Source organism: Sorex fumeus, unplaced genomic scaffold (genome assembly GCF_029834395.1).
Source record: "Sorex fumeus unplaced genomic scaffold, SorFum_2.1 ptg000021l, whole genome shotgun sequence".
NCBI classification, from domain to species: domain Eukaryota; kingdom Metazoa; phylum Chordata; class Mammalia; order Eulipotyphla; family Soricidae; genus Sorex; species Sorex fumeus.
In genome coordinates this window covers 4,418,038-4,437,267 of record NW_026606078.1, presented here as the reverse complement: position 1 = coordinate 4,437,267, position 19,230 = coordinate 4,418,038, and the positions used below count along the sequence as shown (strand labels likewise).

Here is a 19,230-nt window from a genome sequence, read left to right as displayed (position 1 = left end):
TGGCAGAAAAGAGCAGAGTTTAGTTTCTGGGGTATGACACGGTGCTTCTTATAAGTCTTGCACCTCAGACCTTAGCATCTGACCAAGCATAGAAACAGGACAAGCAGAAAATTAGTAGCTCCTGAATAAAGGCAAAGCAACACTTTGTATTTTCCTCTGTAACATTGTTCTATGTGACTTTTTCTTAACTGGAAATATTTCTAATCGAAATATGTTTAATGAAGTTTCCAAATCAAAACTGGCCTGTTGGTATTTGTGGTAGATTGATTAGTAGATTGGCCAATTGACTAAAATCCAAAAGCCATCACTTGATTTCTCACCTCCATCTTTAAAGAATCTAACACCCAGCATGTCCTTACATTCAGACTTGGAACTGCTTGGAAATCACTGTTGGGCACACACTCCTCTCTATTTCACACCTTACTTTCCAGCTTTATATATTGCTGCCAGGTCTCAGTCTTGAAGGAAAAAAACAGCAAGCCTATGGCATCCTATCATACCAGTCATCTCTCCTGAGCCCTTACTTAGGAGAAGGTTGGTTTTTCTTCCCCATGCACCTGTTTAAACATGTTAGTCACCAGGTCCCAGAGTCCTCAACCCATAGAGTCACAGTGACACCATCGTGTATTTATGTTTTGTTAATACTTGGTCTTCTTGTCAGTTTTGTGAGTTAAGGCATGGATAGAAAATATCACTTCTAGGAGCAATTATACAGCAGTTTGGTGCATAGAAGGATGTGACTTGGGTTAGAAATTCCTGTGTCAATGGTCAGTAATGTTGCAGTCCTCAAGTACTATTGATATAAAAAAAATCTGCTGGAATCAGGCTGATAGTAAGAGTGAGTAGGGTGCTTGCCTTGCATGTCTGACCCAAGTTGTTGTTGTTTGGGAAGGGGGTATTGTTTAATTAAAATTTAAAATGTTCAAAAAACTAAATAAATAAACTGTGATTTATGAAGTTATTGATTTAGGAATATAATCCTTGGAATCCCATATGGTTCCCAAGCTCTGCCAGGGAACTCTGAGCACAGTAATCTCTGAGCACAGAGTCAAGAGTAAGCTCTGAGCACTGCCAGTGATCTCTGAGCAGAGAGTCAAGAGAAAGTCCTGTGCACTGCCAGGTACAGCTTAAAAACAAACAAACAAACAAAAACACAAAAGAATAATCTGTTTATTCAGAAGAGATAAAGGCTATCACAGCACTAGCAGTGTGGTGCCATATGCCAAGGATTCATTATTTTCTGTTTTACTAACATAGTATCTCCTTTCCCTGAGGAGCAGGACCTGAGACAGCAGCTGAAATTTGGGGGGCAGAGTGGCAGACATCTGTCTCATAGATGCCTCCTTTGATATCCAGATGGGCCTAATGACTGGCCACTCCCATTCCCACCAGCTTTAAGAGAAAAAAATAAAATAAAAAGCTTTAGGACAAAAAAAGATATCTGACCTATCCCCGAGCTCTGGATTGATATGTTCCTGAAGAGCTGCCATTTCTCTGTTGGAATCTCGTGGGTCACTTCTGCTGTGTTCTGGAGCCTAATAATGTCTCTCTCTGACACAGATAAGTTCATTCCTGTCCTCTGTACATGTGGCTCAGGTATTGTGACCGATAGTTTTGTCCAAAGGTGGAGGTAACAATACTTCTATGTACTCAAGCCTCAGTGGAAGGGTAGTAAGACCCCCTAGAGGAAGAGGGGTACCTTTCTCTCCTTTTTAACTTAAGGCACTTAAGTCCAAAGTCCCTATGGAGAAGGGTTCATGAGATAAAGACCAGGTCCTAAAAGGAAAAGGCCTTTTGTCACCAGTGGCATTTCTAACTTCCTTTTCTGTGAAGGCACTCACAGGAGTATCAAAAAGCAGCTGGCCCAGCCTGGATCACCCTGCTTCAATCAGCTGACGTCATCCTAACAGCTGAGTAGAAGTGTTCAGGTTGATAGAGCCAGCTTAGAAGTCAGTTACCAGGTTACTCAAGCCCACCTAGAAATATCTTCCCAGTGCAGGCTAACAGGATACAGACAGAGCATCAAAAATGACCTCTGTGGGGCTGGAGTGATAGCACAACGGGTAGGGCATTTGCCTTGCACATGGCCGACCCGGGTTCAATTCCCAGCATCCCATATGGTCCCCTGAGCACTGCCAGGAGTAATTCCTGAGTGCAGAGCCAGGAGTAACCCCTGTGCATTGCTGGGTATGACCCAAAAACAAAACAAAACAAAACAAAACAAAAAAGAAATGACCTCTGACTGCCAGAGTCCCATAGTATATGTAAAATAGTATTTGCACATCCCCACATCCCTCTGTTGTGGAATGAATGCAGGGAGGACATAGTTTCAAAAGAATATTAAGTGTGTGTGTGTGTGTGTGTGTGTGTGCGCGCTGCACGCGCGCGCGCGCGCGTATCGGGGTCATACCCAGTGGTGCTTGAGGCTTACTCCTGAGTCTGTGCTCAGGGATCAAGGGACCATATGGGATGTCAACATGTTCCCCTGAGTTCCTTATCTTATATCAAACCTGAGTCAGTTGCCTTCAAGGCAAGTGTCCTAACCATTGTACTATGTGGAATTCTTGTCATTATATCAATTTTGAGAAGGATTGACCTTTAATCTGGCTTCAGTTAGACTGCAACTCAGGAGCTTATCCCTTAATGTTCTTAATTTCAAACCTGACTGATTTTTTTTTAAATAGTTAGGTTGATCCTTGGAGGGCTCCCTTGGGATGGGAGATGCTTGCTGAAACTAGACTATAGACTGAACATGATGGTCACTTACTACCTGTATTGCAAACCATAACATCTAAAAGGAGAGAGAGAGAGAGTAAAAGAGAATGTGCCTGCCACAGAGGCCTGGGTTGGGGAGGGGAGGGATCCTGGGAACATTGGTAGTGGAGAATGGGCACTGGTGGAGGGATGGGTACTCAATCATCATATGACTAAAACATAATCACGAAAGTTTGTAAGTCTGTAATTGTATCTCACGGTGATTCATTAAAAAAAGTATATATATATAATATATTATATATATAGCACTATATATATATAGCACTGTAGCACTGTCCTCCTGTTGTTAATCAATTTGCTTGAGCGGGCACCAGTAATGTCTCCTTTGTGAAACTTGTTCTCACTGTTTTTGGCATATGGAATACGCCACAGGGAGCTTGCCAGGCTTTGTCGTGTGGGCGGGATACTCTCCATAGCCTGCTGGGTTCTGAGAGGGATGGAGGAATTGAACCCAGGTCACCCGCATGCAAGACACGCTCTACCCACTGTGCTATCGCTCCAGCCCATATATATATATGTATATATGTGTATATATGTATATATGTGTATATATGTGTGTGTGTATAATAAAATAAACAAACAAAAATCTTGTTTAGGAATCTGGTATTTTTAAACACTTCTAAAATTTTGTTTTCATTTAGGCTCCATGATTTACAAAGTTATTCATAGTTGGATTTCAGGCATACAACTTTTCAGCACCTATCGCTTTACCAGTGTCAACTTCCCTCTATCAATGTCCCTATTTTCCCTCACAGCACCCAGCCTGTTTTCTTGACAGCTACATTTTAAGTCTAAAATTATGATATCCAAATTACAATAACCAGTTTTGTTGGTTCTATGATATATATATGGTAAAATATGCCACTTTTCCACTAGTGTGCTTTAAACCTTTTTCCTCCACCCCTGTTACCTTCTGTCTGCTTCTTCTATCCTTCCCCCTACAGTTTCTTTCCTTTCCTATCTTCGGTTCTATAGTCTAGATTTCAGGGTAATTTAAGTATTGCCTCTTTGATGTCTGTGAGTGAGCATAAAGATGACAATGGTGATGTTGTCATGTTATTTTATTTTAATTTATATTTTTGCCTTATTTCTTTCTGTATCCATTACATATAGCCTCTGATCTAGGCTTGAGCTAGGTGTTGGGTATCAGCAGCAGAGCACAACAGACACAGTCCTCATCCTGTATGTAAATCCTCACTTAACATCATTTATAGGTTTTGGGTAACTTCAACTTTAAGCAATGACACAAGATAACATTTTCTTCAATGTCTGATTGATTCTTTACTCAATGTTGCAATGAAACAACACCAAAAGTACATTATTTGAGCATCTTCTATATTTAGAAGATAGGCATTTGAGTTATGAGAATGTCCAGTTGCACAGGGTTGAGGATATATGTTTTCAGATTGACTCCAATCCCTTACCCTTTTCTCTTTCCACCAATTCAGAGACTTGATAAATACAAGTTTAATTGTAATTCACGTTGGAAGATAGGAATGTTTTGCAACCTGGTGATTATTTTAGTGTCTCTTAAGTTCTGGGAGTCCTGTATATGCAGCTAGTTGGAGCAAGAAAGAGAGTGAAATAAGATATCCTTGGCTCCTCATCTTTTCTGTTTGACACATCATTGAAGAGTAGTGACTTGGTCCAACTTGAAGTTCCTATTGTTGGAAATCATCCTACAGAAAACAAAGGCACCTGATTCTCATAATATGGTATAGGATTGATGGAGGAAAAGCTACCAAGTTTAGGACTACATCTCCCAATTGCTCTTGTCTTCTAAGTCGAACACAATACCAGTGTACTACAGAATACCAATACTTAGGACTTTTGAGAACTGGATTCTTGGTTAGGAAATCTAGATGGCTCTATTCTTCCTTTGTAAGATTATTAAGTTTCACAAGTCCCCTAAAAGGAATCTTAAGACACACACACATACACACACACACACACACACACACACACACATATCCCTCTTGTCCGCTTTGCCTTAACCTTTTGCCCCCTAAGTGGGAAAAAGTGTCTTTACGAAGAAACAATGCCTCTCTGATCTGGGCTTAAGTACATCAAATATCATCCAACTTTAATAAAACCAAATGCAAATAAGCATATCAGGGACCCAGGCATATGAAGGATCCAATCCTTGAAACACTAATTTATAATCAAATGCTAACAAACCTGTCCCAGTTATATAAGTGGAACACTTAAAGTTTTCCTTTGAAAAAAATTTATTTTGTTTTCTCTCCAGAGAAACCTGCAGTAAAATGCCATATAATGGGTTTAACAATGTACTCCTGCAACAAGGGAGTTTTAGTTTCCAGGGCTTTTAATTTATTTTGCAATAAATAATGCATGTATGATTGAAAATAACACATTAAGTGTGTCATAAAGTAAGGCACTTAGCTAAAAAAGAGTGAAACGATTTTGATGTACTCTTAAAAGTTAGATTAAATATACACATTATTTTGTTTTCTCTATACTTATAGTAACCGCATTTACCTTTTGATGTTTTCTATATTAATTCCATTTTATAAGTTATAGAAAGTGCATGAATAAAGCTTGTTAGTAACACCAGAGAAGGCAACTTATTTTGGCTAGATTAGTCTTCTTTGGTGAAAAACGCAATGAGATTCTATGTGTGGCCATCAAACCAATATATACAGTTAATGCCTAAGAGCTTTATAGGACCGAGAACCTAACTTTCAAGTACCTAATTATGACACAGGGAACCTCTTAACATAGGAATATCTTAGAATATATGATAGCACAGACTTTTAGGTGGTTAGGTGGTCGGTAGAGGGAAGGATTGGCCTAAGGGGGTTTGAGATTGGCATGAGGTCCCATCTGTTCTGGCCATGCTTGAATAAAACATGTTTGGTAAGGGCGTGCTATCTCCATGAGTCACTCAGCATAGACACTAGCTACATGAAAACATGCAGATTTTTCCTTAAAAATAGGCAAAAGGAGGTGGAGAGATATAACAGGGGTTAAGGTGCATTCCATTGACCCTAATTTGATCCCCAAATCACACAGAATCCCAAGCACCAATCGGTATCACCCAGGTAGTCTCAGCCCCTTCAGGGCCTGAGCAGCACTGTATTCTTGAGCTTTCACACTGACCTAGGGCCCTGGTTGTCCAAGAATTGAAAGGAATATCTCCCAGGCCTCCCTCTGAGTTTTAATTGGAGGTCACTTCCCACCAAAAGGTAGACATTTTCAGTGGCTGCTTCCCTATTGGTTCTCAAATCCTTAGCTAAAGAAGGCTCTATACCAAATGCAACATAACCTAGGAGAAAAATTCAGGTGTCCAAAAACCTCTTTGAACAATTTCATTTTTAATTGCATCATATACCAAACAAGCACATTGTGGAGCTGGAGTGATAGCACAGCGGGTAGGGCATTTGCCTTGCATGCGGCCAACCCGGGTTCATTTCCCATCCCAGCAACCCTGAGCACTGCCAGGAGTAATTCCTTAGTGCAGAGCTAGATATAACCCCTGTGCATTGCCGAGTGTTACCCCAAAAAGAAAAAAAAAGTACATTGTGTGCAATAACTATTAAAACAGAAAATTCCAATGAGCTACTCGCAGAAGTAGTCAGCATTCCAGTAGTAGGGGAAGCATTGATACTCACCCTTTCAGTAATATGGCACTGATAAACTATTCCAGGACCGGTGTTTAGGAGGACACAGAAGTGAAAGGAACACTCGAGTTTGTGACTTTGAGCAACATATTTTTAGATATGAGAACCTGAATCAGCTTGACTTCAGTGCCCATCAAATGTATTGAAGTCAAGGATATTGATTTCAAAATCCGTTCCCTCTGACACATGGCTTCATTACTCCTCTGCCCTACAAGGCAATTGTTCATAACTTGGTAGTAGTCATGTGACGTCCTAGGGATAGACAGGCAAGTGAGTGCTTTGGAAGTTGTTAGATTACCTATTCTGCGAACAGGGGTAGCCATTTAAATTTAGCCATGTGCTGTAAGTACAGCAAAGACCAAGATGGTAATAGTGGAATGAAAATGGCATATATCCACTTCATGCATATGTTTTAAATAAAAGATTTTTTAAAATTCAGGAGCTTCACAGAATGCTAAAGAGCATGAAAGGACATTGATTCCTAGACAAATGAATTACTTTGCAAGTCTGTCTTTCATTTCAAATTTGGAAAAAAAACATGACATGGCCAGTGCCACAGGAGTTTTCTGCTATGACAGATACATCCTGTTAAAACGTATCTCAAAACTCACCTCTGCCAAGAACCACGATCACCCCAACAAGCCCCAAATAGTAGCAGCATGCTCTTCTTCGTGCTATAGGCTCCACATAGCAGCTGTGTGACTTACTTGAATAATACTGAGAAACAGCTCAGTCATCTGTAACTGCCTTTGAATCATCAGCACCACAACCTTTAGAGAGCAGGAGTCATGGTTTGTGTTTAGGGACTCATATTTGTAGTTAACAAAGACAGATAGCAAACCTCTGGATCAAGTACAATTTGGGACTTCATATACAATCCCATTCAATTCTGTTCAGACAAGATCTATACCAGAGTATGAGAGGCCAGAAGATGACTCTTTTACCCCATTTTATACCCTGCCCAAGAACTACCTCTGAGAATTGTAGTTTGGATTGCCTCTCTGCAGGCTTCTTCCTTGAGGAAAGTGTGTTAACCCATTTCTTTTTTGGTAATGTTTCTGAAGAGGTGTGGGACTGCAAAGAACAAAGTTCTCAGATCCCTTCTCTGAGCATCAGAGGCTCTTTGATATAGATGAATTGGTTTTGAGAAGCCTCAAAGTTTCTTTATTCTTGTTTGATATCTACACAAATGGTCTTTTTATTAGATGTGATGTGATTATAAAACACACTGTGAGTTGGCTTTCTACTATTTATTACCTAAGAAAATGATGAAGAAACAACTTAAAACTAGCTGTGTAAGAAAGGGTGGTCACATTGGCAGTATACCCATTACCTTCAGTCCTAACACACAAGCACATACAACCTGCACATGCCTCTATGCACTTTCTTACATGTCACTGACAGGAGTTCTTCATCATAAAGTGGAATGTTAACTGTTCCTCAAGCCTATTGATAGAAGAGAACTGTCCCCTGTTTAGGGAAAAGCCATCCCTCTTATTCCACCCTATGTGATTCTTGCATATATTCACAAAGAACCCTGGTACTTCCTGTTATCTTTTTAATAAGTGCAGTCAAGGTTATCTTAAACTAATAGGCAGCTAAAAGGTTGCCATTCTTTAGACCTAAAATATTAGCATTAAAAATAATTTTTTTTGTTTTTATTTTTGAGGCTGGAGCGATAGCACAGTGGGTAGGGCGTTTGCCTTGCACGTGGCCAACCTGAGTTCTATTTTTCTGTCCCTCTCAGAGAGCCCGGCAAGCTACCAAGAGTATGCTGCCCACATGGCAAAGTCTGGCAAGCTCCCCATGGCATATTCGATATGCCAAAACAGTAACAACAAGTCTCACAATGAAGATGTTACCAGTGCCTGCTCGAGTAAATCAATGAACAATGGGAGGACAGTGCTACAGTGCTACATCCAGCTGTATTCAGGGATTACTCATAGCTCTTCACTTAGGGATTACTACTGAAGGGGATTGGGAGACAATATGGAGGGCTGGGGATTGAACCTAGGGCAGTTGCTTGCAGGGCAAACACCCTACCTGCTGTACTATCTCTATGGCCTTGGAACTAACATTTTAACAAAAGTTTAATGAGACTTCATTGGGAAAAATAACACTGATACAACTGAATTAGACAAATTCAGCAGTTTACGGATGTTACACATTTTGATGTATACTCTACAATTAAAAGATTACTCTTTGATATTAAATATTAACAAGAGACTTCAGATAATCTGGGGATAAATACTAGATATATGGGAACATAAGAAATTAGGAGATAATATAATGCTTCCTACTTGCCTCAGTGAAAGTTGAAAGATCACCTATAGAATATTCTAGACTTGCTTATGTCTGGCTATCACTAAATGTCACAGGGATGGAACCCATGCTGTTAGCTGTGGTGTGGTGGGATAGGCTGATAACTGAGGGAAAACAAATGAGCTCAAACGCATATATCATGTTGATAGGATAGATAGGGAGACTCTGCAGAGTAGGAGGCCCAATGTGCACGAATGAGGGCAAAGTTACAATCAGGGATACAAAGACAATGTTTCATTTCTCCACCAATGCATTCTTAAATGCTTTAAACAACAAGGCAGGGCAAATGTAGCTGAAAGTAGACCTGCCACCCTCTCTCTAATTTCTTCCATAATGCAGGGAGTCATTATAACCTCCCTTTATACTTGGGACATTGATTATGTGTTAGCCTGTATCTCTGTATATGCTGATCAGATAGTTTAATGCATGTGTGCAGGGGTTTGGGGATGAGGAGGTCTGAGGGCACAGGTATTTATAGTCAGAATTGCTGAAGCTAAATTCCGGGCATGAAGATATAGATGACTGACACACTTTTCACCAAACATAAGACAAGGGTCAAATAAAACTCCTTACCAAAATACTTGATCAATTTTTCTAAAAGATTTATAAAACAAAGCATTAAGCAAATATCTGGATGAAAGCTGTTACTTATGAGGGAGAGATTGGGCTACACCTATCTGTGCTCTGGGATTGCTCCTGGTTTTGTGCTTAGGGGACCATATGTGATACCTAGGATTGAACCCAGGCTGGCTGTATGGAAGGCAAATACATTACCCACTGAACTAACTCTCTAGCCCAAATAAGTTACTTCTGAATCAATTCTTGAAGATTGAAATTGAGATTGCTGCAAGTTATAAGAAAAAGTGAAGACAAATGGATGTCCTGAGCTAGTGTGTTGGTAATATAATTGATTAGCATACTTGCCTTTCAAATGGATGTGCTGATCACAGGATATTTTGCTTTTCCCTCTGCCCTCTGGACTGACTCTCTGCTAACAGCTTAAATAGAGTTCTCTGATTCTGCTGGAGGTCAAGAGGTCAGGTGCTCTTTTCTTAGCACTCAAAGGTGGCTTCACCTCTAGGTTATGAACATCTCAAAGGGAGAAATATGCTTCAAGTTTCCCATTCCTTGGGCCTTGCAGTTTAGGATCATAGTAGACTTTCCATGAATTCTTACAGGAGAGAAGAATTCATATAGGGATATAGAACAAGTGAGCCAGTGATGGATCAAGGCTAATGAAGGGCTTTGGGTCTGGATAGAGTGGATAGAAGTTGCTGGGGTAACTACATGCCCCTTCAGACAAAATGAACCTCAGCCTTCTATTGGTGCCTCCACACTCAGAACTTCTACTCATCATCCTTAGCCTCCTGGGTGATAGATGGAAGGTAGAAGAATGGATGGAAGAGTGGATGGAGGGATGAATGGATGGTGGGCGGATGTGTGGGTGGATTTGCATATAGAATGTGTTTCATTCGATCACACAATACTTTGTAATCAAGGAGATGACATTGACTTGCCCCAACTGAGCATCTAACAATGAATATTAGCACATGTCGTTTTATTCTCTTAGCTTTAACATACAAACTGGGAAAAGTTGTAACTGACTTCATTGACCATCTGATGATCACCATCCTACCCTCTCTTGTGGTTCTGTTGTTGACAAAGTCTCCATCTGTGATCTTTCATCTCTTCGTAACTGAACTTCTTAGCTGCTACGAGCTTGGTTCCTTCTGTGTTGTTTTCAGCACAACTAGCTAGGTGGTTCTGGGTCTCCCTAATTGACAATGCAGTGCTAGTTTTGTTCTATGGTAAGTGGTGGTCATGATCAGGACTTTGATTAGGACAGCATCAATCAGACTGCATGGTTGAAGAAAACAGGGGAATAATTTTTCAAGTTTCCTTGCCTTTCCTGGAAGCCGAAGACCCCTGGAACCAGCCACAGGCATGCTTAACACCACTCTCTACACATTCAGATGAGCCTCACACATGAAAGAACTGGCAGAGAAACCCAGGCATGCAGGACCCGAGGCTGAGATCTCCAAGCCTGCTCGGATAGGTACTGAGCCTCCTCCACCCAGATCCCGCATCTTCCAGTAGGTAGGCATTACACCCACCAACTGCCCCCAGGCACTGTGTTATCCCATCAACGGCCAAGACCCAGAGACTATAAAACCCAGCTCCGGGAAGCACATGGCCACATTCGCACCACATGACACCTTATTATCTAGTTCTTACTCTTGGAGAACCCTGCAGGCTACTGAGAGTATCCTGCCTGCATGACAGAGTCTGGCAAACTTCCCGTGGTGTATTCGATATGCCAAAACCCAGTAACAAAGATGGGTCTCATTCCCCTGACCCTGAAAGAGCCTCAAATGTGGCACTTTCTAAAATCTCAGGGCTAGGATGAAGGAGACGTTACTGGTGCCTGCTCGTGGAAATCAAAGAATAACAGGATGACAGTGATACAGGCTACTTAACTGTTAAATACATTACTTACTCAATACTGTTTTTCTGTGACTGAAAGCAGGTCATTATTTTTCTCTTGTCTTGCGAACAATCTTGGGTCTTATCAAGTTGCTCAACTTATTTCTTTCCATATTCTTTTGGCTGCTATTCAGAGGAGCACTAAATTCTTCTAGGCAATTTCTGGCTAGTCCTTGAACTACCAGTTTAAGCCAGATTTCTGACTGCCCCAGGCCTGGGTAGTAGTTCTAGAACATTGTATAGGTTTTTTTCATGCCATATTTCCCTAATTTTCCCCAATTTTGTTTGTTTATTTTGGGGACACACTCAGGTGATACTCAGGGATCACTCCTGGCTCTTCTCTCAGGGATCATTCTTGGAGACCATATGGGATGCCGAGAATTGAACCTGGGTTGGCTGCATGCAATGCAAGCACCCTACTCACTGTTCGACTACTCCAGATTTCCAAATCTTTTCCACTAAGGGGACATATTTGGGTATTGCCTTGTCTCTATTCTGCTGCAGAGTTCTTTTCTTCAGCAAAAATGCTAATTTAGAATTTGATCTTTAAAGGAGCCAGTTAAAATTCTCTTTGAACCTAAAACAGATAGGTGCCTCATATCTCCAATTCTATGGTGCTACAATGATGGAATTTTTACTCTAAACCGCATTTCTTTCTGGAAATCTAAGATGGTTGGTAAGTGGACCATGGAAAAAATTTTATGTGGGTGCATGTTTCAGGCAGAGCAGCATGGCAGAAGAAAGCAGTGAACACTCTGGCTAATTTTCTACATCTGGAACTGTTTATAGGTCCTAAGACCTACCTAAGCAATTTTGCCAAACTCTCTTCCTAAGTGTTTTCTGAGCTGATAGGACTTGGACTGGTTGCTATTGACACAGCAATCATGAGACTAGTCATTGACAAATATGAGAATCCAGCGTGGAAACTGAACTTTGGAGTCCTAAGGAAATCTTCAGGGAGTCCTATTGTACATTGAGGGCCATGGTTTAGGGCCAAGGTTTCTGATACCTTTACAAAAGAGACTTTATATGATAAAATGATGCCAAAATCTAGACACTGGTCATGAGGCTATTAAAACTTGAGGTCAGCCCCGTGCCCCCCATGTGCGCCCCTTTCCCTGCGCAGGGGCTCCCACTGCTAGGCAGCTGGAGGAGACTTTGGGGAACCCCTGCCTGAGTTCTACTGGACTACCTGCCCACCTCTTCTCAGCGCTGCCCTCCTCTGTAGGTTCCTAGGTCAGTCAGTCTGTTGGACCAGCTGGGGGAGTGGTCTCCACATACAGGGTGTGGCCTCCTTAACAGTGGGCGTGGCCTTCTCTGAGGTAGATGGACTCTGATGGCTGTAGTTCTATTTCTCACTCCCAGCCTTTATCACCTAATTTTGTGGAAAAAATCCTGCCGCCTCAACTACAAAACAACAATAATCCACTGGCCTACTCCAATTCCAACAAAAGACCAGTACACAAGAAGCTGTACAAGCCCAATATAAGAGAGCACCTTCTCCAACGCTTTACTAGATGCCTGTCAGAAGCCACAGAATAATGCCTGAGAGGAAGGACAGATTCTAGAAAGAGAGAAGGGTGACCACCATCGACTGACCTTATTCAGAATCCTTTCTCATGATAAGAGGGAACAGTGCTAGTGAATTCCAAGGTTTTACCTCTAGACAACCACAACAGTATGAAGAAACAGTGCAAATCTCCACTACGAGGAGAGGATGAAGAAAAGAGTATTGAATCCTCAACAGGAGTTACCCACAAATATGCTCTCCTGATAAAGAAGTCCGAGATGAAATGCTGAGGATGTTCAAGGAACTACTGCAAAGAATCAATGGAGGAGACATACAAAAAATTGAAGGAAGAAATTAAAGAAATATTGGAACGGATAGTAGAGAAAATACAGGAAGAAATGAGAGCAGAAATCAAAAAGCTACAAAAAGAAGTGTCACAAATAAAGGATTCGGTAGATGAAATTAAAAACTCAGTGGTGCCCTCAACAGTAGAATGACTACAGCTGAAGACGGGATCAGTGAGCTTAAAGATGAGCAACAGAAATCGCATAGGAAACAACAAAGAATGGGAAAAGACCTCAAAATAGCTCTAAGGAGAATCAGAGACCCAGGGGATGAAGCCAAGTGGAACAACAATAGAATCATCAGGGTACCAGAAGGACAGGGAGATAACCCCAATGAAAAAGCCACAGTCAAAGAGATCATTGCTGAAAAGTTACCAGAGTTAAAGAAAGCAGACATCGAGATCCAAGGAGCCAGAAGGGTGCCAACTAAAAGAGATCCTAAAAAAAACCACTTCAAGGCATATCATAGTCAGAACAATGGATGCTGTGGACAGAGACACAATACTGCAAGCAGCAAGGTTAAAGAAGGAAATCACATATAAAAGAGCACCTATTAGATTTACAACAGACCTATCAGAGGAAACCCTCCAAGTCCAAAGACAATGGTGGGATATAGTGAAAAAACTCAATGAACTGAACACCTCACCAAGAATACTTTATCCAGCTAAACTCTCACTCAAACTCAATGGAATGATACACCATTTAATAGATAAACAACAGCTCAGGAACTTCATAGACTCAAAACCAAATCTAAAAGAAGAATTAAAGGAGCTCCTGTAAGATAATAAGGAAAACACTTATAAGCACAACCAACCCCTACCGAAAGATGGCACGAAACCCCATGACAATAATCTCTTTCAATGTCAATGGTCTAAATGCACCAATCAAGAAACACAGAGTGGCAAAATGAATTCAGAGACAGTGCCCAACATTCTGCTGCCTACAAGAAAATCATCTCAGAGAAAACACAGACTCAAAGTTAAAGGATGGAAAACAATCCTGCAAGCAAACAGCCCATCAAAAAAGCTGGGGTGGCCATAATGATATGCGACAACATAAATTTCAAGTTAAAAAAGATTAGAAGGGACAGAGAAGGCCATTTTCTCTTTATGAAGGGACACGTACAACAGGAAGAAATCGCACTCTTAAATATATACGCAATTAATGAGTGACCAGCTAAATGCTTAAAACAACTGCTAACAGATTTTAAGGAGGACATTGCTAGCAACACAATAGTAGTCAGAGATTTCAACATCACCTTATCACTTCTGGATAGATCAACAAGAACAAAACTCAGCAAGGAAACATTGGCTTTGAAGGAAGAAATAGAAGAGAGAGGGCTAATGGACCTATACAGGGATTTACACCCCAAAAAGAAAGAATACACATTCTTCTCCAGTGCACACGGAACATTTCCCAAAACAGACCACGTGATAAGCCATAAAACATACCTCAATAGAATCAATCAGGAAGATATAAGTAGTATCAACAATATTTTCAGACCAGAATGCACTGAAGATAGAAGTAAATCACACAAAGACACCGGGAAACAAATCAAACACCTGGAAATTAAACAACTCAATGTTGAACAATGAGTGGGTTAGGAAGGAAGTCAAGGACTAAATCAAAAAATACCTGGAAAAAAATGAGAATGAAGACATGAGCTACAAGAACCTATGGGATGCATCTAAAGCTGTGTTAAGAGGAAAATTTATAGCCTTGAAAGCATTCATAAAGAAGGAAGAAAGGGCCTATATAGATAACCTGACCTAACAGCTCAAGATCTTAGAAAAATACCAATAAAAGGAACCCAAATTTGGTCGAAGGAAAGAAATATTAAAACTTAGAGCAGAAATTAAATGACATGAAAACCCAAAAAACAATTTGAAAGATCAATGAAACCAAGAGCTGATTTTTTGAGAAAATAAACAAGATTGAAAAAGCACTAGCAAGACTCACAAAGAAAGAGAGAGAGAGAAGCCTAATAAACCGATTCAGAAATGAAAAAGGGGACATCACAACAGAAACCAATGAAATTAAAAAGATCATCAAAAACTACTTTGAGAGTCTGTATGCCACGAAACAAGAGAACCTAGAAGAAATGGATAAATTCCTGAATTTCTATAATCTCCCAAGATTGAACCAAGAAGACTTGGGATACCTGAATAGACCCATTCATATCAAGGAAATAGAAACTGTAATCAAAAGTCTTCCCCAAAACAAAAGCCCAGGCCCAGACGGATTCACTAGTGAATTCTTCCAAACATTTAAGGAAGACCTGTTGCCAGTTCTCCTCAAGCTTTTCCAGGAAATTGGGAAACAGTAACTCTCCTAAATAGCTTCTATGAGGCAGGTATCTCTCTAATACCTAAAGCAAGCAAAGACACCACCAACAAAGAAAAATATAGGCCAATATCCCTGGTGAACACTGATGCGAAGATCCTCAACAAAATATTAGCAGATAGAATTCTGTAGAACTCATCAAAAAAATTATAAACCACGACCAAGTGGGATTCATCACAGGGATGCAAGGATGCTTTAACATTCAGAAATCAATCAACATAATCCATCATATCAACAAAAGTAAAGATAAAACATATTATCATATCAATAGACACAGAGAAAGCTTTTGACAAGATCCAGCACCCGCTTATGATGAAAACTCTCACCAAAATGCATTACGAAGGTACTTTCTTCAAGATAGTCAAAGCCATCTACAACAAACCTATGGCAAGCAATATCCTCAATGGGGAAAAACTAAGGGACTTCCTCTAAGATCAGGGACAAGACAAGGATGCCCACCATCACTACTTCTGTTCAATATAGTACTGGAAGTACTTGCAAAAGTGATTAGACAAGAAAAAGACATTAAAATAATCCAGATAGGAAAGGACGAAATCCAACTCTCACTATTCACAGATGATATGATACCATATCTTGAGAATCCTAAATCCTCTACCAAGAAACTCCTAGAAACAATAGACTTGTACAGTAAAGTCTCAGGGTATAAAATTAATGCCCCCAAATCCATGGCCTTCCTAAATGCAAATACTGAGACAGAGGAAAGTGACATGAAAAAAACAATCCCGTTCACAATCATGCCCCAGAAAATAAAATACCTTGTTATCAACCTAACTAAAGAGGTAAAGGACATCTACAATTAAAACTACAAAACGCTATTCCATGAAATAAAAGAGGACATGAGGAAATGGAAACATATTCCCTGCTCATGGATAGGAAGAATTAACATTGTCAAAATGGCAATACTACCCGAAGCATAATACAGATTCGATCCTTAAAAGGATACCCATAAAATTCTTCAAAGAAATAGATCAAACACTCCTGAAATTCATATGGAACAACAAACGCCCACGAATAGACAATCTACAGAATGGGAAAGGATATACACCCAATACCTATCTGATAAGGGGTTGATATCAAAGATATACAAAGCACTGGTTGAACTCCACAAGAAGAAAACATCCAACCCCATCAAAAAATGGGGTGATGAAATGAACAGAAACTTTCTCAAAGAAATCCGAATGGCTAGAAGGCACATGAGAAAATGCTCTACATCATAAATCATCAGGGAGATGCAAATCAAAACAACAACGAGATATCCTCTCACACCACAGAGACTGACCCAAATCCAAAAGAATAAAAGCATCTGGTGTTGGTGCAGATGTGGCGAGAAAGGGACTCACTTTCACTGCTGGTGGGAATGCTGACTGGTTCAGCCCTTTTGGAAAACAGTATGGATGATTCTCAAAAAATTAGAAATTGGGCTCCTATTTGACCCAGCAATACCACTTCTGGGAATATATCCTGGAGTGGCTAAAATATATAGTCGAAATGACATCTGCACTTTTATGTTCATTGCTGCACTGTTCACAATAGCCAAAATCTGGAAAAAACCCGAGTGCCTGAGAACAGATGACTGGTTAAACAAACTTTGGTACATCTACACAGTGGAGTACGATGCATCTGTTAGAAAAGATGAAGTCATGAAATTTACATCAGGTGGTACTACATGGAAAGTATCATGCTAAGTGAAATGAGTCAGAAATAGAGGGACAGACATAGAAAGAGTGCACTCATCTGGGGAATATAAAGTAACAAAATACGAGACTAACACCCAAGAATAGCCGAGATAAGTACCAAGAGGTTCACTCCATGGCTTGAAGGACAGCCGCACATACTGAGGGAGAAGGCAGCTCAGATAGAGAACGGAACACCAAGTAAAGCATGTTGGGAGAGTCCTTCCATGATGGGAGATACATGCTGAAAGTAGACTATAGACTGAGCATGATTGCCACTCAATGCCTTTTTTGCAAACCTCAGTACCCAAAAGAGAGAGAACAAAAGGGAACGCCCTGCCACAGAGGTAGGATATGATGGGGGGGAAGGGGGGGTGGGAGGGATACTGGGGTCATTGGTGGTGGAGAATGGGCACTGGTGGAGGGATGGGTACCTGATCAATTTATAACTGAAACCCAAGCAAAAAACTTGTAAGTCTTCAGCTCTACCTTATGGTTTTTCACTAATAAAAATTTTAAAAAAACTTTAGGTCAGACCTAGTCTAACTTTTAGTAATCACACAACCGAAAGCGTCAATGGCTGGGATCGGAAAGGGAATGAGTAAACAAGTCTTCAAAGCAAATACTTCTAGGCAGGACAGGAAGCTACAGGCAAGAGCCACTAGCTCCAACGTCTCATATATCCTTAGAGGAAGGAGAGGTAACTACTACAGTCTTCCCCTAGTTGGGAAGTTCTGGGATCACCCCTGGAATTTGCTGCCATCTCTTATTTCATATAAAGTAGACCCCAGGTATCAAGAACGAAAGTTAGTCTGGAAAGCAGGGTTGAATATGAGAAAAAAAACCTACCTGTATCTCTGTTTCACAGACTGCTTCTCTTCAGACTTGCAGATGTGACCCACGTAGTACAGCGGAAAGAATAAAAAGTTCCAGTTGGTGGCGAACCACGTCAGGGTGAAGGGAGCATTGAACTTCCTGAAGGTCAGTTTAGCGAGTTGTGTGGAGCCGGCCCAGGATGAGCACACACACAGCACCACCAACACGCCCCAGAAGACTTTCTTGAGCTGCTCGTGTGAGCATTTCCAGCAGTGGGAGCTCGTTCTCCCGCCGGCCTCCCCTCCAGCCGGCGCCTGGGCCTCAGTGGGGCCCGGGGATTCCCGGGGGCGCTCCTCCCCTGAAGAAAGAGAACGGCTTGGTTAGCTAGGGCTTCTGTACCTCAGCCTCCCTCATGCTCCATTCAGGCATCCAACCCCAAAGTCATGATCAGAATAGCCAGCTCAGGAAGGAGATGCAAGGTAATAAATAGGGACATGGAGGCAACTTCCTGAAGAATGACACACCAACACACACGGCAAATATTTTTAAAAATAATTTTTATTTTATAATGTAGCTCAGGGCTGTAGCGATAGCACAGCGGGTAGGACATTTGCTTTGCATGCAGCCAACCTGGGTTCGATTCCCTTGTCCTTCTCGGAGAGCCTGGCAAGCTCCTGGTGGCGTATTCAATATTCCAAAAACAGTAACAATAAGTCTCACAATGGAGACATTACTGGTGCCCACTCGAGCAAATCAATGAACAATGGGACAATGGTGCTACAGAGCTAAGGTAGTTCACAATATTTGATTACAGTTACTATCAAACACCAATCCCATCATCATTACACCTTCCTACCACCATATTTCGGGTGTTTCCATCTCCAGCCCCAATCCATCCCTGTCATAAAGCACAACGTAAATAACATATTTTGTATTGTCTGTTATGGAAACCTGCTGAAAATGCTACAAAAAGTATCCATAGAGAAAATAGTGTGAAGATTGTTCTATTTCTTTAGGTTATCACTAACATGTTGTTAAAGGTTGAGTGATGTGAGCTTTCGTATATATATCTGAAAATATGCATATATGCATATTTATATTTCCCTCTATGATTTGTTGCGTACTATTTGAACCCTATAAAATGTGTTGTGGTACTTATGGAGAATGGGTAGGAATGAATAACACGAAGGGTTAGGAGGATTGCTTGTTAGCTAGAAGCCTGCCTCATGAACGAAGGGAAAAAGGCAGCTAGAATAGAGAAAGGATCACTAAGAAATTGATGATTGGAAGACTGGGTAGGG

At 40.9% G+C, this 19,230-nt stretch overlaps 1 protein-coding gene across 3 annotated transcripts in view; it reads right to left on the bottom strand.

Annotated features, from left to right (window-relative positions):
• The window catches only part of SLC35F3 (solute carrier family 35 member F3), a 631,678-nt gene that overhangs the window by 177,725 nt on the left and 434,723 nt on the right, over positions 1-19,230 (bottom strand). For all 3 annotated transcript variants that reach the window (XR_008792318.1, XM_056113593.1, XM_056113594.1), the window contains one exon: positions 17,963-18,287. Coding sequence is in view for 2 of the 3 variants with exons in the window: in XM_056113593.1 (XP_055969568.1) it covers positions 17,963-18,287 (325 nt within the window). In the remaining variant the exon portion in view is untranslated. The remainder of the gene's footprint in view (positions 1-17,962; positions 18,288-19,230) is intronic.